This window comes from Megascapheus bottae, chromosome 11 (genome assembly GCF_031878675.1).
Source record: "Megascapheus bottae isolate mThoBot1 chromosome 11, mThoBot2.hap1, whole genome shotgun sequence".
Taxonomy (NCBI): domain Eukaryota; kingdom Metazoa; phylum Chordata; class Mammalia; order Rodentia; family Geomyidae; genus Megascapheus; species Megascapheus bottae.
The window spans coordinates 56,427,382-56,444,673 of record NC_143519.1 but is presented as its reverse complement, the minus strand read 5'-3'; the positions used below and the strand labels follow the sequence as shown (position 1 = coordinate 56,444,673).

At 44.5% G+C, this 17,292-nt stretch overlaps 1 protein-coding gene across 1 annotated transcript in view; it reads right to left on the bottom strand.

Moving 5' to 3' along the window:
* The window catches only part of Atp7b (ATPase copper transporting beta), a 65,378-nt gene that overhangs the window by 7,375 nt on the left and 40,711 nt on the right, over positions 1 to 17,292 (bottom strand). The window contains exons 8-18 of the mRNA XM_090342331.1: positions 16,038 to 16,212; positions 14,102 to 14,335; positions 13,381 to 13,472; positions 11,588 to 11,715; positions 11,344 to 11,498; positions 11,046 to 11,180; positions 7,532 to 7,726; positions 5,726 to 5,908; positions 4,211 to 4,379; positions 1,930 to 2,073; positions 506 to 648 (exon numbers count right to left, since the gene is read on the bottom strand). Coding sequence (XP_090198457.1) covers positions 506 to 648; positions 1,930 to 2,073; positions 4,211 to 4,379; positions 5,726 to 5,908; positions 7,532 to 7,726; positions 11,046 to 11,180; positions 11,344 to 11,498; positions 11,588 to 11,715; positions 13,381 to 13,472; positions 14,102 to 14,335; positions 16,038 to 16,212 — 1,753 coding nt within the window. The remainder of the gene's footprint in view (positions 1 to 505; positions 649 to 1,929; positions 2,074 to 4,210; positions 4,380 to 5,725; positions 5,909 to 7,531; positions 7,727 to 11,045; positions 11,181 to 11,343; positions 11,499 to 11,587; positions 11,716 to 13,380; positions 13,473 to 14,101; positions 14,336 to 16,037; positions 16,213 to 17,292) is intronic.

Genomic DNA, 17,292 nt, shown 5'->3' with positions numbered 1-17,292 from the left:
AGCATCCAGGCCCAGAGTCCAAGCCCCATGACCGACCAAAAAAAAAAAGACTAAGGCATCAGGATGTACTGTACTTGCCCTTATGAGAAGCAATGAAGGATCACAAGCACATAGCCATGTGCAGTTGAGGGGCCACAGGGTATGATGAAAGCATCATTGCTGTGGGTGGCTGAGGGGCCCAGTAGCTACCTAGCAGTACTGTCCTCACGGCCTCAACTCAGAACTGAAGGACACAGGAGAATGGTCCAGAATTAAATCATACATCCAAGTACCCAAATGAGCCCTCAAAACTCCCTTATCAAAACGTTGACTTCGTTTATATTTTTGTTCCCAAGCCAGGATCTTTTTAGGAAATGCCTAGAGGACACTAGAATCACTTTTACCGGAGATGTAGAGAAGGGGAAAGAGCAGAAGTCAAGATCATCCTGGATACATCAGTGCTTACTTCTTTTCTGCTTTTGGATACTTAACACAGTTGGTAATTTCAAAACGAAGATGCCTATACCTGGGTGGCAATGGCTCTGGCTGTCTTCCGATTGTCCCCTGTGATGAGAACCACGTCCACACCCATGCTTTTCAGGGTATGCACAGCCAGGGCAGCCTCAGATTTGACAGCATCTGCAATGGCAATCATCCCACAGAGCACACCTAGAGCAACAAACAACCACAGTCAGCAACAGCGTGGGGCTAGACGGCCCTCGTGCAAGCATGGCATTAGAATTCATAGCGACTGTCATCATATAAGGTGACACACAAAAAGCAACGCACCAAAGCATGATATGGTTTGGGCCTGCCAGCCTGTCTGCCTTTCTTTTCCTTCCTTTTTTTCCTTCCTTCTTTTCTTTTCCTTCCTTCCTTCCTTCCTTCCTTCCTTCCTTCCTTCCTTCCTTCCTTCCTTCCTTTCTTCCTTCTTTCCTTCCTTCTTTCATATACATGACTGCTAAGAATATCAGAATACTCACAGCAGCTCCATGGGGTAGGACTATGAGCTGATGAGTGATTTTACTTTCTTCTTTATACAGCTCAGAATTTTCCACAAGATATATATATATATATATATATATATTACTTTGCAAAGTGACTGTTGTATAAGAGCTCAATACATGTTTGCTATTAAAATATGAGAAATATGACCCATTTAACAGATGTTAAAGTAAAAGATATTCAGGATAAACATCCTCTCTTTTTTTCCCCCTGATAAGTCTTTAGTCACAGAAGCAGGGGAGCTCTGGGTAGAGGTGTGAATAGGAAAAGTAACAGTTTATAACAGGGTGCAGTGCCTTTACTTGTGCAGATTCTGGCTTGAGGAACTGAAGGGACTGGGAGGAGAGAGGAGGAACAGAGGAAGGCTTAGGATAACTTAAAAGAAAATCAGGGAATTGGAGAGGTAGAATAATTTGGTCGGAGTATTCAGAACATAGTGTTGTACATGATTTCTTATTTGCATGCTGTTTTATGACACACACCCCAGGATTTACTTCATGTTAAGACATGTGGAGTCACAAGAAGCTCTGAGATCACCCATGTGCATGGTCAGATAGTGGACAGTGGCAGAGGTCTCACAAAGCATCTTGAAGTTGGGTGTCAGATCCCTATTAGACTGTAGTGATGAATGAGGATGATCTGAACTGGCAACCGAACAGATGCAAAGATGATGATAACAGCAGTTTAGAGTTCTAAGCGTAGAAGACAAACACAAGAGTAGACCTGGCTCTGGGACCAGATAGAGGTAGTGAGAAAGGTAGGCCCCATGAAGTGAAAAGACAAGATGATCTTCTGGAAAAGAAATTTGAATGAACAGTGGGAAACTCAGCTTAAAAAACAAAAAGGAAGAAACAAAGTAGAACAAAGAAAGATGGAAAAGAAAGAGGAGGCCTCTTTGCCTGAACTGTGCTCTTGCAGGAGTGGAAGGCTTGGACAGGAAGCTACCGTCAATAGCCACCAGGATGGCGGTCTGTCCTTTCATCTCATGATCTGTCATGGCGTCACTGATGTCACTTGAGATGGTTAAGCCATTGCGCTTCATCCATTCACGATTTCCAATCAGCACAGAGAAGGTCTGGGGGGCTGCACCTATTTGAAAGAGACTAGTTATTCCTAAATAGCCCAGCTTCTTGGTGAACTGACAAGCAAGGAACCCTTTTAGCAGCATTTAAAATGTTCTGAGAATCCACAACTTGGTAGGCCTTCTTGCAAAACAACCCTTAAGGGACCATTAGGGAAAAGGTTCCATTAATGTGTAGAAGACTTGGGTACCATTCTAAATGGAGCATTAGCAATACATGGCATGGGTGTAAAACTGAGGTAAACATACATGCTAAACACCAAGTACTGTCCTTACTGCCTTTAGTGGTATCTGTGGATTGTTTTTCTATGTGGATTAGTGGTAGATAGGCTTTAGATAAGAACAAACTAAGCACTTTCTAGATTCATTACTGCTTTGTTTAAATGATACAAGGAAGAACAGCAAATAATCAAGATACATCTGTTTTATCATGTTTTAAAATAATGACTCCAAAAAAAGTGGATGAGTCATTTATCTGGCACATTCTAATGATTGTGCCCCTAACTAAGACATCATTGTACTAACCAGCTTCTAGGTGCTCTAATGAAATGGTCACTCTAGGGTTTTAATTGCTAGAAAATAGAAGGTGAATCTGGACTCTGGTAGCCCACATTTATAATCTTTGCTACTTAGAAGAGTTGAGGATCATAGTTTGACACCAGCCTGGAAGACTCTTATCTCTAATTAAGCACCAAAATATGCCAGAAGTGGAGCTGTGGTTCAAATGGTACAGTAGCCTTAAGCAAAAGAAAAAGGAAAGAGGGGTGGGAGGGAGGGAGAGGAAGAGAAGAGGGAAAGAAAGAAAGAGCTCAGGGACAATGCCCAGGCTCTGAGTTCAAGATCCAGAGCAGGTGCCACAAGGACGAGGAGGAGGAGGAGGACGAGGAGGAGGAGGACGAGGAGGAGGAGGAGGAGGAAGAAGAAGAACAAGAAGAAGAAGAAGAAGAAGAAGAAGAAGAAGAAGAAGAAGAAGAAGAAGAAGAAGAAGAAGAAGAAGAAATAGTAGTAGTGGTGGTGGTGGCAGCTGTCTTCTGACAATATTTGCTAAATCAAGATTTAACTATCAACATACTTAAGAAAAAACACTGGGAAGGGGGTTTTTAGGTCCAGAGTATTCCCCATCAGCTTGAAGTGATAGTTGATAACTTGTGCTTAGAGCAAGAAAAGCAGCTGACACTCTGAGCAGTGTCCCTTCTTGATTTGGGTGAACCATTTCACTTGATTCTCTGACTTTCTGTCAGCTCTGTAAATACTACACATCCCATTAGAGTTTACTACATGGGAAAAAAATAGGCTTCAACTATCTACTCTGTAGCTTCTGAGAAGCAAAACCAATTTGGGTTAACAAAGTGGAGACTCCAAAATATAGATCAGTAAGATAACACTCTATGAATCTATATCCTTATCAACTTGACTTACCATATGTATATGTATATATATATATATTATATATATTACACCCACTTTTTTTTGAGCTTGGGTGCTGTTTCTAGGATTCTTTATGCTCAATGCTAGTGCTCTACCACTTGAGCCACAGCACTGCTTCTGGCTTTTTCTGAATAGTTAACTGGAGATGAGAGAGTTTCGTGGACTTTTCTGCCTGGGCTGGCTTCAAATCACAATCCTCTGGTCTCAGCCTCTTGAGTAGCTAGGATTACAGGTGTGAGCCATCGGCACCCACAACCTGCCATAATTTGATGCATCAAATTTTAAATGTATCAAGTTGGGAATGGTGGCATACCCCTATAGTCCCAGCCACTTAGGAGGCTGCGGTAGGAAGATCACTTGAATTCCCAAGTCCACTTGAACACTGTCCAACACAGGTCACCCCTCAAGGGTAGCCCAGGCAACATAGCATGCTCCATCTCAAAACAATACACACACACGCACGCACGCACACACACACACACACACACACACACGCACACACACACGCACACACGCACGCACGCACATACGCACACATAGAAGAATTCTGACTTACTAAAGCATGCAAGAGAGTATCTATGGGTTTCTGGGGAAGGGAGGCACGGAGTGCCCAGCCATCAGCAGGGGAAATCCTAGCCAGTGGGGCCTGGCACAGGCCTCTGTGGTTTGGTCCCAGCCACTTATGGAACTGTCATCAGAGACAAAGACCAAGGATACCTTTTCCCCCGGAAAGGCTGCCAACTCCCTTCAGTTGACTGGCTGGTTCACTGTGCTGGCGCTCACTGTGGGCTAGGATGCCTTCCACGTTGCTGACTTTGCAGCCAATCCCACAACCTGGCACTGCCTGGAAGTCTGTGCAGTAGCCCAACGTCTCTGTTCCAAGTTCCTGTGATAGCAGGGGTGGGTGGGGGATGGGGGGAGCAGGGGAAACAGTGCCCAGACAGCAGCAGACCAGATGCCAGGGTAAGGGCAGTGAGGAAGGGGCAAAGTGCAACAGAAGATAAAAGTTAATACTTTTCTCTCGTTGAATACAGTTATAACGGCTATCAAGCTGGACCAGGCTGACCACGCTAACTCCTCCCTTGAGTGGATGTCTCATGACAATGCACAGGATAGAGACTAAGGAGAAGGAAGGCAATTCACACTAGACTCCTCAAATGAAAGAAAGGAATCTCTGTGGTATAAAGAATGTGCACATGATCATAAAAATGATGCTCAGCGAAATGAGCTCCAAGAAATGGAAACAAGAGGTTTTTTTCTGTTATTTTGCTTCTCCCCCCTCCTTTGTTGCTATTTTTTTTTTATATTTCTGTACTTGTCTTGTACGTAAGTTTATTTGATTGGGGGAGGATACGGGGAGCAAATGCATCCTTGATACTCACTAGACACTATGTTGAAAATGAGCTATATAACTTGGGGTGGGGAATGGGAAGGAAAAACTGGAAGAAAATGAGGGAAGAAAAAAGAAATGTACTCATGACCTGACTTACATAACTGTATGTAACCCCTCTGTACATCACCTTTACAATGACAATAATTAAAAAAAATTAATAGAAACAGTACAGTAAGTACTGGTGTGTTGGAGGTAATCAGGGGATAACTTCTGGTAGGACAGTAGAGGTGGGAGAGGAAGGTAACAGAACAGGAAATAAGGGCGGCCAGGAGTGCCCTTCCTGATGCCCGTCAGAGTTGTCAAGGTTGCCTCGAGGTGTCATTCTCAACCCTCGACACTTTCAGTACCAGAACTTGATGGTGCAGCTTAGCAACCATTGGTGCTGTGTTCTGGCACATTCTGTTGTTTTCTATATTCAACCATTTTGAGGGGAAAATAAGGAGTGAAATGCTGCCCCATGAGCTAGAACAAGAATCCTTGGGCATTCAGTTCATTCATCTCTGCGGGCTCCTGCCCTGCTGTCCATTCTGTGTGTGCACCCCACCCACGGAGCTCATAAAGGATTCTATCACCTGTGTTCCCTGCCTCGGACTATCAGTTCCAAGAGGACAGAGGACACAGCTCAATCATTTCATCCTGATGCAGTGCTACACGTGCTCAGCCAATGGTGACATTGAACTGCCTTTGTGGCAACCTGGAACTGTGACAGGGCCACTCGTGAGCACTGACGATCACAGCAAGGCTTTTTAATCAGGCAGCTGGGAAGGAGAGGAGGATGAAGCTGAGGGGAGGCCAAGGTCAGGGCGAGGGACATTGGGACAGTGTCAAGGTATGCATACTTCTTTGCAGTATCTGGTGACTGCCACGCCCAAGGGGTGCTCACTGCTGGCCTCCGCGGTACCCACCACGGCCAGAACCTTCCTGAGGGGCAGTGTAGCCACGTCTGAGAGCATCAGGACACGCATGACTCTGGGGGTCCCATGAGTAATGGTGCCTGTTTTGTCAAACATCACAGTCTTTATCTGCCAAAAACAAAACCAAAAACAGCCATATCTCAGTAAGATAAGACGGATGTCAAGAGCTTTCACAGTCCACATGACCATGCCACAAAGCTACACCCAGCCTGGCAGTGGGGAGCAACATGCCTATCACCTTAACCTACACGAAGAAACGGTGTCCTATTTGCCCTATCAAGATGGCTGCGCCGTGGCTCACCCCTAAGCAGGGAGAGCTGACAAACACCCATTGGCTATCTTGGCAACGTTGTGGCATGTTTTCCAGGATGATATTGTCCAGACGTTTTTTTTTCACAGCAGGTCGGGTGGCAGGCCTAGGTGTCTTCCTGCTTTGTCCCCGCTGTCCAGCCAGCCCAGTGCTGTTTATTGCCAATTGCCTAGCTTCAAGGGCGCGCCTAGAATGAAGTCCAAGTTCCAGATAAGAAGAGATTCTTCCAGCCATCATAACTGGGAATTTATTGCACATGGCTGATGGCAGTTCCGTGCCAGTCCCCTCCACACATTTGGGCAACCATTCTATGGCTTCGGTACTTCTGCCGCTGAGCCTGAGCCCCCACTTTGAAGAGTGCAGTCCCTGGATCTCATGCGTCCCTCGGCCCTATTCAAGCTTGGTCCTTTGCAAGGAGCAAGTGACATATGGAGTGTCCAAATTCCACTGCTCAGCGAGGGCTTCTGGTTTCAGTACTGTCAAAGGGATCTCCAAAGATCTCTACGTCCTTCATGCCATCCTCACTACAGCCAGAGAAACCTTCCCCGTATGGAGCCTGGTAGCTATAGGGGAGTACACTAACCTGCCATGGCTCCCCTGCTCAAGAGTGAAGGTTAGAAACCTTCACTAAACCTTCTTGATCCTCACTTCATAAACAGTCCCCTTCCCCAACAAGCATCAGGAACACACACACTTCATATTCTTTGTCTGACTTTCTCCTTGTCTTTATTGGTTCCACATGCCAGCCTAGGCTAGAGGCTAGGGACATAATGGAGAAGAAAAGTTTCTTGGCCTCCCCAGAGCATGGCCTCCCCAGAGCTTCTTCGCATACTGTTCCACTGCTGGAACATTCTCCTCACTATCCTTTGTGTGACTAGTGCTTGTTCAACTCTCTGGACTCAGATCCACTTTTTCTGACCAGCGGGACCACTCTACAGTCTGTTAGTGCCCACAGTCATCCAGTAGTGTCACAGTGTTGGATATGAGTCATTTACCTATCAGTACCCATCTCTCCCATCCCACTGTAGGTTCTTTGGAAGCAAGGAACCATGACTACTGCCAGATACTGGCACAGGCCCCACATGGAAGTGAGGGGCAAACACTAAACAAACAATAGACATGAAATCAGGAGCTGAGATATTGGGGGGAAAAAAGAGTCTCACTATGTAAACCAGCCTGACTGGAACTCATGATCTTCCGGCGTCAGCCTCCTGACTATTTAAGACTACAGGCATGTAATACCATACCCGGCTAAAAGGGAGATTCTTCATGTATTCTCCAGGTATGTTGCCACTTTCAATTCCAAAGGTCACAGGACTCCCATAGCAATCCCACAATGGGGCAAATAAGAAACAATAGTATTTTCATTAAGATTCTAAAAATGCTAGCCAAGCCCCCCAGGAAGAGTGGGGAGGACCCACCTTGTGTGCCATCTCTAGAGGCTTGCCTCCCTTGATGAGGATGCCGTGCTGGGCAGCTACTCCGGTCCCTACCATGACTGCTGTGGGTGTGGCCAGCCCCAGGGAACACGGGCAGGCGATGCACAGCACAGTGATGGACGTCTGGAAGGCAAATCGGATGATCACCTCTGTCTGTGAGACGTGCTTGTTGGGGTTCTGAAGAAGAAAAGGAGAGAGTTCAGTGAGGAACCTCCCAGAATTCTTACCTTGTAAGAACTTTGCCGTGGATCACTGGGACCCGAGCAAGCACAGCGAGCTGGGTTAGTTAGGCATGGCCATATTCTGCACTGCTTCAGCATCACAGAATTAGTTCCCCTCCCTGCTGCACAGCCTGCTTTCCTGACCTGATCTTGCAGGCTTCCTAAAATTTGCAGAACAGGAGTAGGGAATCAGGTAACAATTCCTGGCTCACTGGCAAGTTAGGTTGTGAAAATCGTTATCATAACTCTGGTGCTACCTTCACCTCTCTGTGCCTCAGTCTCCGCTCCTATAAAATGGAAATGGTAATACTCAGCTCACAGGTGGTTATAAGAACAAGTTAAGTGACAGCCGGCACTGGTGGCTCACATAAATACTCAGGAGGCTGACATCTGAGGAGCATAGTTTAGAAGCTAACCCATGCAGGAGTCTGTGAGACTCTTATTTCCAGTTTACCAGAAAAAAAAGTGGAGAATGGATCAAGTAGTAGGGTGACAACCTTAAGTGGAAAAGCTAAGGGACAGCAAGGACCCAGGCCCTGAGTTCAAGCCTCAGTTCCATCACACATATTTAAAAAAAGCATCAAAAACCCCAAATGAGTGAAGTAATGCACCTTCCATCTGGCGAATGTAATGTAACCCTTCTATTAATTACAATAAAAATTATATGGAAAAAAAACCCAAATGATACAACAAAAAGACATACAAGCTACAACACCAGGCACATGAAAAACATCTAAAAAGTAACAACTACTATTTTATCATTACTTTGCCATCATAATTATGAAAGTTTAAAAAATTATAAATCTCCAAAGTACATTATATGAAAGTATGGAAATACCACATGGAAATTCTTTTTGTACAATTAACATACACTAGTTTGAAAAAGGCAGACCTCCAACACATGTATCTTAAAATGATAATCACACAAATGGGAAAAGAAGTAGGACATTTGTGACTGTGTTCCATTTTTGTTTTTTCCCCAGTCCTGGAGTTTGAACTTAGGGCCTAAGCACTGTCCTTCAGCTTTTCCCTCATGGCTAACGCTCTGCCATTGGAGTCACAGCATCACTTCTGGCTTTTCTGCATATGTGGTACAGAGTAAGCGAACCCAGGCCTTCGTGCGTGCTAGGCAAGCACTCTACTACTAGGCCAAACTCTTGGCCCTGTGCTTGCTTTTTGTAATGGCAAAAACAGGAAACAACCAAGAGGGGATTTGTCAATTCAGCTGTGGATACAAGTGCTCGATTGCTGATGCATGTCAGCATCATTGATATAGGAAGATACTAGTGACATGGCAGTTTACAAAGGCAAGCACTGTGATTTGATTCATGCTAAATCTCTGCCTGTATCTGCACCTAGCCTTCCAATAATATGGAAGGCATGTTCATCAAAGTCAAAGGATAGCTATTTCTAGGGATGGCACTTGGAGCCATTTACCTTCTTCTCCATGTTTTTCATTAGTGTTTTCTTTGCAAATCCTAAACAAACAAAATGTGGGTCAACTTTGCAGATCTGGTCTGGTTTGGATTTTTTTTAAAACAGTATCTCACTATGCAGTCAAGGCTGGCCCAGAACTTGCAATCCTTTGGCTTCTGTCTCTTGATCTTAGTGTGCTTTTCAAAGTGTCTGTGATAGCTACAAAGTATAACCAACACACTGAACACACACTGAACTCATTACAGTAAAATTTGCTAAACTGAGGAGGTAGACCACAATCTCTTTATCTTCTATGTTATCCTTTTGTACAAGTAATATACACTATACTCGATCCTTTGGTTTTGTAAGGCAGGATTCCAAAATAAGGTATATATCATAAGGATCATTTAATTTCTATAGTCTTTCTGATCAGAACACTACCCAGCATTCTGGTGAGCCTGGGTAGACGTCTAGAAAATAACTTGAGCCTTTCCCAACAAGTGACATTGGTACAGATCAGTGATGACAACACTGGAAAGAAATACGCAATACTTCATTTGTCAGCATCCTCCCTGATTTTGTGGATCAAAACAAAAGAAGCCAAAATAAGATTTAAAAAAAAGCCTAGAACAGCAGAGAGTCACATATTCTAACCTGTGGTCAATAAACTGTTTTCCCCAAAAGCACAGGTTTGGGGCATCTAGTTGAGTAGCCACCAGAAAGTTCCAGAAATACATTCACTGGTTACTCTTTGTGTTGTTCAAACAAAGGCCTTGTGCTTGGTAGGTTAGCAAAATACTCTATTAGATCCATGCCTCCAGGCCCACAGGGTAAGCCTATAAAAGCCAATTGCATATTTACAGTTTCTTTGTCTGTGGGTCTAAGATGAAATGAGCATTGGAGTGAATGAAGTAAGAGGCTTTACTCATTGGGCCATTACGCAGTACTGCGTCTGTGGGGCAAGAGCTTCCCACATGTATCAGGACTTCTCAATACAGCACTCTCACCACCTTTGTTTTGGGGACCCATCTTGTGCCTCACAGAACATTAAGCAGCATCCTGGTTTAGCTCAGATATTAGATGGCCCTGAGAATCACCAATGTACGTAGTTCTAGTTTCTCAACAGATACATTTTTTGAGGATAGACTGAATTGTACACATTGTTTTTACAAAGTTGGATAAAACAGCATTTCCTAAGATAGTGTTCTTCATTTGTTTTAAAACTAAAAATGTGTAATTTGGCCAGGGCCAGTGGCTGATGCCTGTAATCTTAGCTATTCAGGAGACTCATATCTAAGGATTGCAGTTTGAAGCCAGACAGGCAGAAAAGTCCATGAGACTCATCTCCAATTACAGACCAAAAAAGTGGGAATGGAGCTGTAGCTCAAGTGGTAGAGTGATACCCTTGAGCAAAAAAAGCTCAGGAACAGTGCCAAAGCCCTGAGTTCAAGTCTACGACTGGCACCAAAAAAGTACAGTTCATGGTTTTTACATATAATGTTGAATAAGCATTGAATTATCAAGAGGTTCTTTCTATATTAACATATAGTTTTTATTAACATTGGAAAGCTTGGGAAATTAACACTTATAATTTCAGAAATGGTTTAGGGTATTACACCTGAGAGATAAGTGATGCCTATGAATCTGAGCAGAAAGCAAAAGATAACTTTAGTAATAATCTGCATGAGTAGAGAAGCAGAGTATCCCACCCAGATTTGTATATTGCTACCAATAAAGGAAGCAAGTATAATGAAATGGATAAAATTAATGCCCGATGATATAAGATGCAAAAGAATAAGATTAATAGCAGTAGATAATTTAAAACACAACAACCACACTGCCAGAGGCATTCAACTTACAGGAAAGTATTTCTGAACAACACCAAAATCGACAAAACCGATAATGATCCATACCACCAACGTCAAAGTTGAAATGATGATGATAAATGGGACAAAATATCCACTAAAGCGATCAGCCAGTTGCTGAATAGGTGCCTACGAAGACAAAACATCAAGATCATGGGAAATTAGGATGGTGAAGACATAAAAGCATCACATGCGTGGATGAGGGCGGAGCCCCCAGCTCCCTCATCCCCTCATTTACCAGCCAGTGCTACTCAATACCCAGAGACCACACTATCTTACGTCTCACTGTTACCTTGGACATCTGAGCCTCTTCTACCAACTTCACAATCTGAGCCAAAGTGGTGTCATTGCCCACGTGGGTCGCTGCAATGAGTACAGAGCCATGCGCATTAATAGACCCAGCAATCACCACACTTCCAGGTTTCTTGGTGACAGGCATGGCTTCTCCTAGAAATGGAGAAGAGACAATGGTCACTTACTCAGCTCTACCCAGCAGCACATGGCCTAGTGACTACTCAGGGAACGAGCCACCTAACCTGTGATGAGGGACTCATCAGCCATGGTATTCCCTTCCAGAACTTTCCCATCGACTGGGAACTTGCCCCCAGGCACAACCTTGATGACGTCACCCCGCTGCACCAGCTCCATTGGTACCTGCTCCTCCCTGTAACAGATGCCACTCAGGTCATACATAGTAAGCAACTCCCAGCAACCCCCCTCCTGTGTGTCACCACATCAGCTTCTAGACTGACCATGGAACAAGGCACACTATACAGCTGCCCTCTGTATCTAAGGGTTCTATGCCCACAGATGCAAGCCAGCTTCACACCAAAAAATACAGTGAAGGGCTGTGTTAGGTATCTCAGTGGTGAGTGCTTGTCTAGAATGCATCAAGCCCCGTTCCACCATCATCATCAACAACAACATAGACCCCCACACACAAGGTAAAAACTTACATTTGTACTACTATAGTTTTTTGTGTGTAATATTCTCTAAACACAATGTAGCAACTAGTTACATGGCATTTACATTGTAGTAGTGATTGTAAGTCACCTAGGCATGATTTGCAGTTTATAGAATATATGCAAATATATTTTCATTTTACAGTAGGGACTTGAGCATGGGAAGGTTTTAGTGTCTGTACAGCTCCAAGAATCAGTCTCCATTGACATTAAGGATGTCTGTATTTGCTTTACTCAGAGCAACAAACATAGGGAGAGCTGAGTCTTCCTGGCCTGTTGAGGACTACAAATTTTATCCTAAGGGGGTTAAAGAGGAACCACTGCCAGACTTTCTGCCACTGAGGAATTCAGGTAGGTTTGTGCCTCCAGAAAGGTCCTATGTGAAGTGGCATCTGAGAGCAGACAAGCTGGAAGCAGAAGGCTGATAGAGAGAAAGTGAACAGCATGAGGCAATTGGAGATAGTAGAAGCCCTGGAGATGGAGCGGGGAGGATCAAGAAGCTGGAGGTCAGATGTGCATGAATGAGGGAAAGGAAGGAGCAGGAAGAGGTTCACTGAGGGCTTTCTGGTGACAGGACAGCTAGGTGATGACAAGAGAAAGCTCTCCCTGAAAGGTAGATCCTGAGATCTGGAGGGAGGTTTGATAATGGGCTCTACACAGATGGTACTGGAAGATATGGAGAGATGCCATGTGCCAGTGAGCCTATAACAGAATACAGCCCAGCGCTGAAACCCTGGGGTTGGCCTTAGTGAAGGGAAGAAGGACCAAGGCCACACAGGAGACTAAGCAGCAGTAGCAAACTTCAGTCTGCCGTGCAGTCAGACTGTAAATGCTCCCAACCAAGAAATGACAAGTGTCCTGGCCGAAGGACAGAGGGACAGAGAGGCCTGAGCCTTTCAAGGGAACCAGTAGAAAACTGGTTCTGCACAAGGGGACAAGGATCTATCTCCCAGCAGATGAGGGACATGTGACAACATGCCTGACTTCCAGCAATAATGATACTAATAATTATCCTTGGTATAAGACAGTCTTATGAAGAAGATGAACACTACTTCCAGGTTATACCTTTTTAGATTGATGCCCTCTATCCCTGAATCCTGCAAGGAAGATTTCTCCAAGTTCTCTGGGGAGTCTTCTTCACCTTTTACTAGCCTTCCTCTCCTAATTCCTATAATACTACCTGTCTCTACCTCTCCCTCACCATTTAGCACCACTTTCAACCCTTCCCTGCAGTATGCTATGGATTGAGAGTGTCCTCATGTCCTCCTCAACACCCCCCACCCATGCAATGTCTTTACTCTATGGATGCTTGCTGCCCCCATGGGGTCATAAACAAATCTCAAGTTCTGCTGATAAATAGAACCTACCTAATGATTAAGTTGTCCTCACCAAGAGTCACAACAGTGGCTTCTGTGGCTTGGAGGGACATGAGTTTGGCAAGGGCTTCTGAGGTTTTGCTCTAGGAAATAAGCAGAATATGACAAGAGTGTTACTGTCTGCGCCTAGTCCACAAGCATGCTCAAAAGTGCCTGTGTGGATGAGGAGCCTTGGAGAGCGAGTTCAACACAGTCACACCACAACCAAGGTTCTGTGAGGATGGTTGTGACTGGGCAGCTGTGCAGTCACTGCACACTGAGTGTAAAAGCCACTGATGCTGCAATTCCAGAGGGATAACAATGGAGTCTCTCTTGAAGCCTCAACAGAATTCCTTCCAGAGCATGAGTCCTACATTTATATAGGCTCCATTATAATATTGGGCACAGTGCAGGTATGAAAAATAACCTGCCCCTGAGGCAGTGGTACTGGCCCTACACAAATGAGACTGACCTCGGGACTAAGAGACCATGAAGGTCAGAGTTCTTTCTATTGCACAATATATCTGTTCAAAGGTTTCATAATTAACCAGATTAGCTGGGATTTCAGAAGTAGCAACCAATTTGGAGATTAGTGGCCACACCACCTAATTAAATGAGGTTTTAGATTTCTTTAAGTCTAAACCAGGTATAATTAGTAATTCTCCATGAAGGGCTCAGATGGACTGAGGTTTGCATTACTGAAGGACCCATTTGGTTCTTTCACAGTACTGACCTTTGCCACATGTTCCAGCCACCGGCCCAGGGCGATAAACACAAAGAGCATGGGGGGAGTGTCGAAGAAGGTGACTGGACTCTTCTCAGCCTTCTCAGCCACTGCAACCACCAGGATGATGAGGGAGTAGACATAGGCGATGGTTGTGGCCAGAACAATGAGTACGTCCATGTTGGCTGACTTGTGTCTCAGAGATTTGTAGGCCTGAACATAGAAGTACCACCCACCGAGGAACTGGAAGCCAAGCATAGTGAAAACTTGTCAACTAGCGGAAGGGGGTGGAGGCAGATTTCCTGGGCCCCTGGGATTGCAAACATTTTACATATCTGTCCAAGTCAGAAATCACTTTGGCCACAGGAAACTTTTTATTTTCTTTTTTCTGGCTGTATAGCCCAGGCTGGCTTGGAACATGAGATCTCCTGCCTCAGGCTTCCTATGAATCCTACTTTACAATTTAGGGTAATAAAGAGTGTGAAAAGACTTCTAAAACCCAGAGAATATGATATAAAGGTTCACTGCTAAGAAAATGGTAAAAATGGTGAAAAGAATCATAGTTCAGGGGCCGGGAGTTTGGCCTAGTGGTTAAAGTGCTTGCCTAGCATGCATGAAGACCCAGGTTCAATTCCTCGGTACCACATACATAGAAAAAAGCCGGAAGTGGTGCTGAGGCTCAAGCGGTAGAGCTCTAGCCTTGAGAAAGTCCAAGGACAGTGCTCAGGCCCTGAGCTCAAGCCCCAGGACTGGCAAAAAAAAAAAAAAAAGAATCATAGTTCACTTATATTATGGATAAATATAATACAGCTTTGAAGTAAAATTAGTGTAATGCAGTCTCAAAGAAAAGGTATTGTATCTGTGAATAATTGGCGTAGAAGATGCCCACAATATGAGATTCAGTGAAAAAGCCAATACACATAAATGTTCTCCCATGATTCTGCCTCCATTAAAAAGCACAAATAGCCAGGCACCAGTGGCTCACACCTGTATTTCTAGCTATTCAGGAGGCTAAGATTTGAAGATCAAGGTGCAAAGCCAGCCTGGGCACAAAAGTCCATGCAACTTTATCTCCAATTAAATGCCAGAAAACTGAAGTGGAGTGTGGCTCCAGTAGAGAGCTAGCCTTGAGCTGAAAAACACAGTACAGCACCCAGATCCAGAGTTCAAAAAAAGAAGCACAGTGTGTGTCAGGCTAACAGGAAAATATACATTCATGTACACATAAGTGTGTCTTTCCAACACATATGGGACCTGGAAAGACACACGCCCACTTCCTAATTGTGCTTTAGAGACACCAGGAAACAGCATTGGGCCAATACTTTGTTGGCCCCCAACTAATCCTAATATGCCAACATTAACTTATGGAGTTTAGTTCTATATTCCAAGACATATTCAGACCTTCCATCAGAAACATGTTTGGGACCTTAACGTCACCACTACAGCAGATGTCCTTATCAAGCTACTGTCTGTTAAATGATTAATTTACTCAAAGATAAGAGCCACAAGATGGAACATTTAAGAAAAGGGTGAGCTCCAGGGGCATCTGGCCGCTGCTTCTAATCTCAAAGATAACTAAAACAGGAGACATAGGGCCTGGAGATGTAGCTCAGTGGCACAGCACTTGCCTGGTATGTATGAGAGCTCCTGGGTTCTATCCTAGCACCGTGAGGCAGAAGGGAGTTAGGGACATACAACATTACCAATCTTGCAGTGAGGGGGTAGATATCTTAGGGAGTCTGGATCCTTTGCAATCAAGTGTGAAAACAGACAGCAGAACCAGGCCCCATATCACCTGCTGGTCACAAGGCAGAAGTATAAGCAGCCACTGTCTGGAGGCGGGGCAGGAAGGCTGCCACTAACTAGAGCACTGTGTTGAGTGTAAGAGTTCAGAGATGAGCCCGTGCATGGAGGGCAGAGGTTTCACCAGCTTTCCAATGCATACCTGGACAAAGGTACACAAGATGAAGAAGACAAGATTGAGAATGGACAGTCCTGGGATGATGTTGTGGTCCAGGGCCATGGCTTCATGAGGGTCCTTGCTGGGTATTAACATATAGATCATTAAGCCCATGACAGGGATGCCGAACACCAGGCTGCACAGGAAAGACTTCTTCCACCTGGAAGGGAAACACAGCCACACACACAATTCAGATATACAGGGCACCTGGAGGAAGGCAGGTCCTCTTCTGAGGAGTTTGTTTAAGGCTTGGCTTTGTCACACATCTGGGGCAGAAAGATGAGGGATAAAACAAAAGCAAGGATCTCTACCACTCTGCCATTCAAGGGATGGTGTAAAGGTTTACACATCACGACAAGCATAGTCAGGAGATGTAGAGACCTGGGCCTGCCTTCACATAGCTGATGTGCAGCCTGCAATCAATAAGAGGCAACTGAGGCACAGAAACTGAGAAGCTAGCCTTAAAGAGGTCAATGTCCTTCGTCTATAGCTGCCTACCACTCAGTTTTCAAAAACCACTTTTACAGACCCCTAAGAGAAAAAAAAAACCAAACAGATCAAAACAGTGTTTATTAGTATAAGCTAACTTGTGCAATTTTTATAGATTTTGAGACAGAGTCTCATTATGTAGCCTACACTGGTCTTGAACTTGCCTTAACCTGTTTGCCTTAACCTTCTAACTATCGTCACTACAGAAGTTGATCATAACATCAATGCTCATGTACAACTTTCAAGCAAATATTTAAAACTGAGTGAAAACGGAGAGGCTGTGGAGACCACGAGTCTGAATTTTCATGTTATATGTAGCAACCATGACATTCCAACTGTACAACCACCATGCAAATAAGGTGAGAATACAGTAGGACAAAAAAAAAACCCTAAACTTTCCTCCCTCGATTCTTCCCTTCAATTTAAACACTGTGCATTCTTTAGCTGTTTAAATTTACCTATTTAATTTTGCTAAAATTAAGTGAAGCTTAAAAAAACCTCCATTCCATACTCATACACTAGCTGCATTTCAAGTTCCCACTAGCCTCAGTGCAGTGGCTGTTGCCCTGGGCAATGCAGATATGGCATGCTGCTGCTATCCTTGCAGAAATACCCACAGATAACACTATTTCAGAGGGTGACACACAGGGATAAAGGCAGCTGAGACAGGTGGAAGGAACCATGGGAAATCAGGGGCAACAGGGGCACAGACAAGCATGAAGGTATTTGCAGAACAGGAGCCACAGAGTTA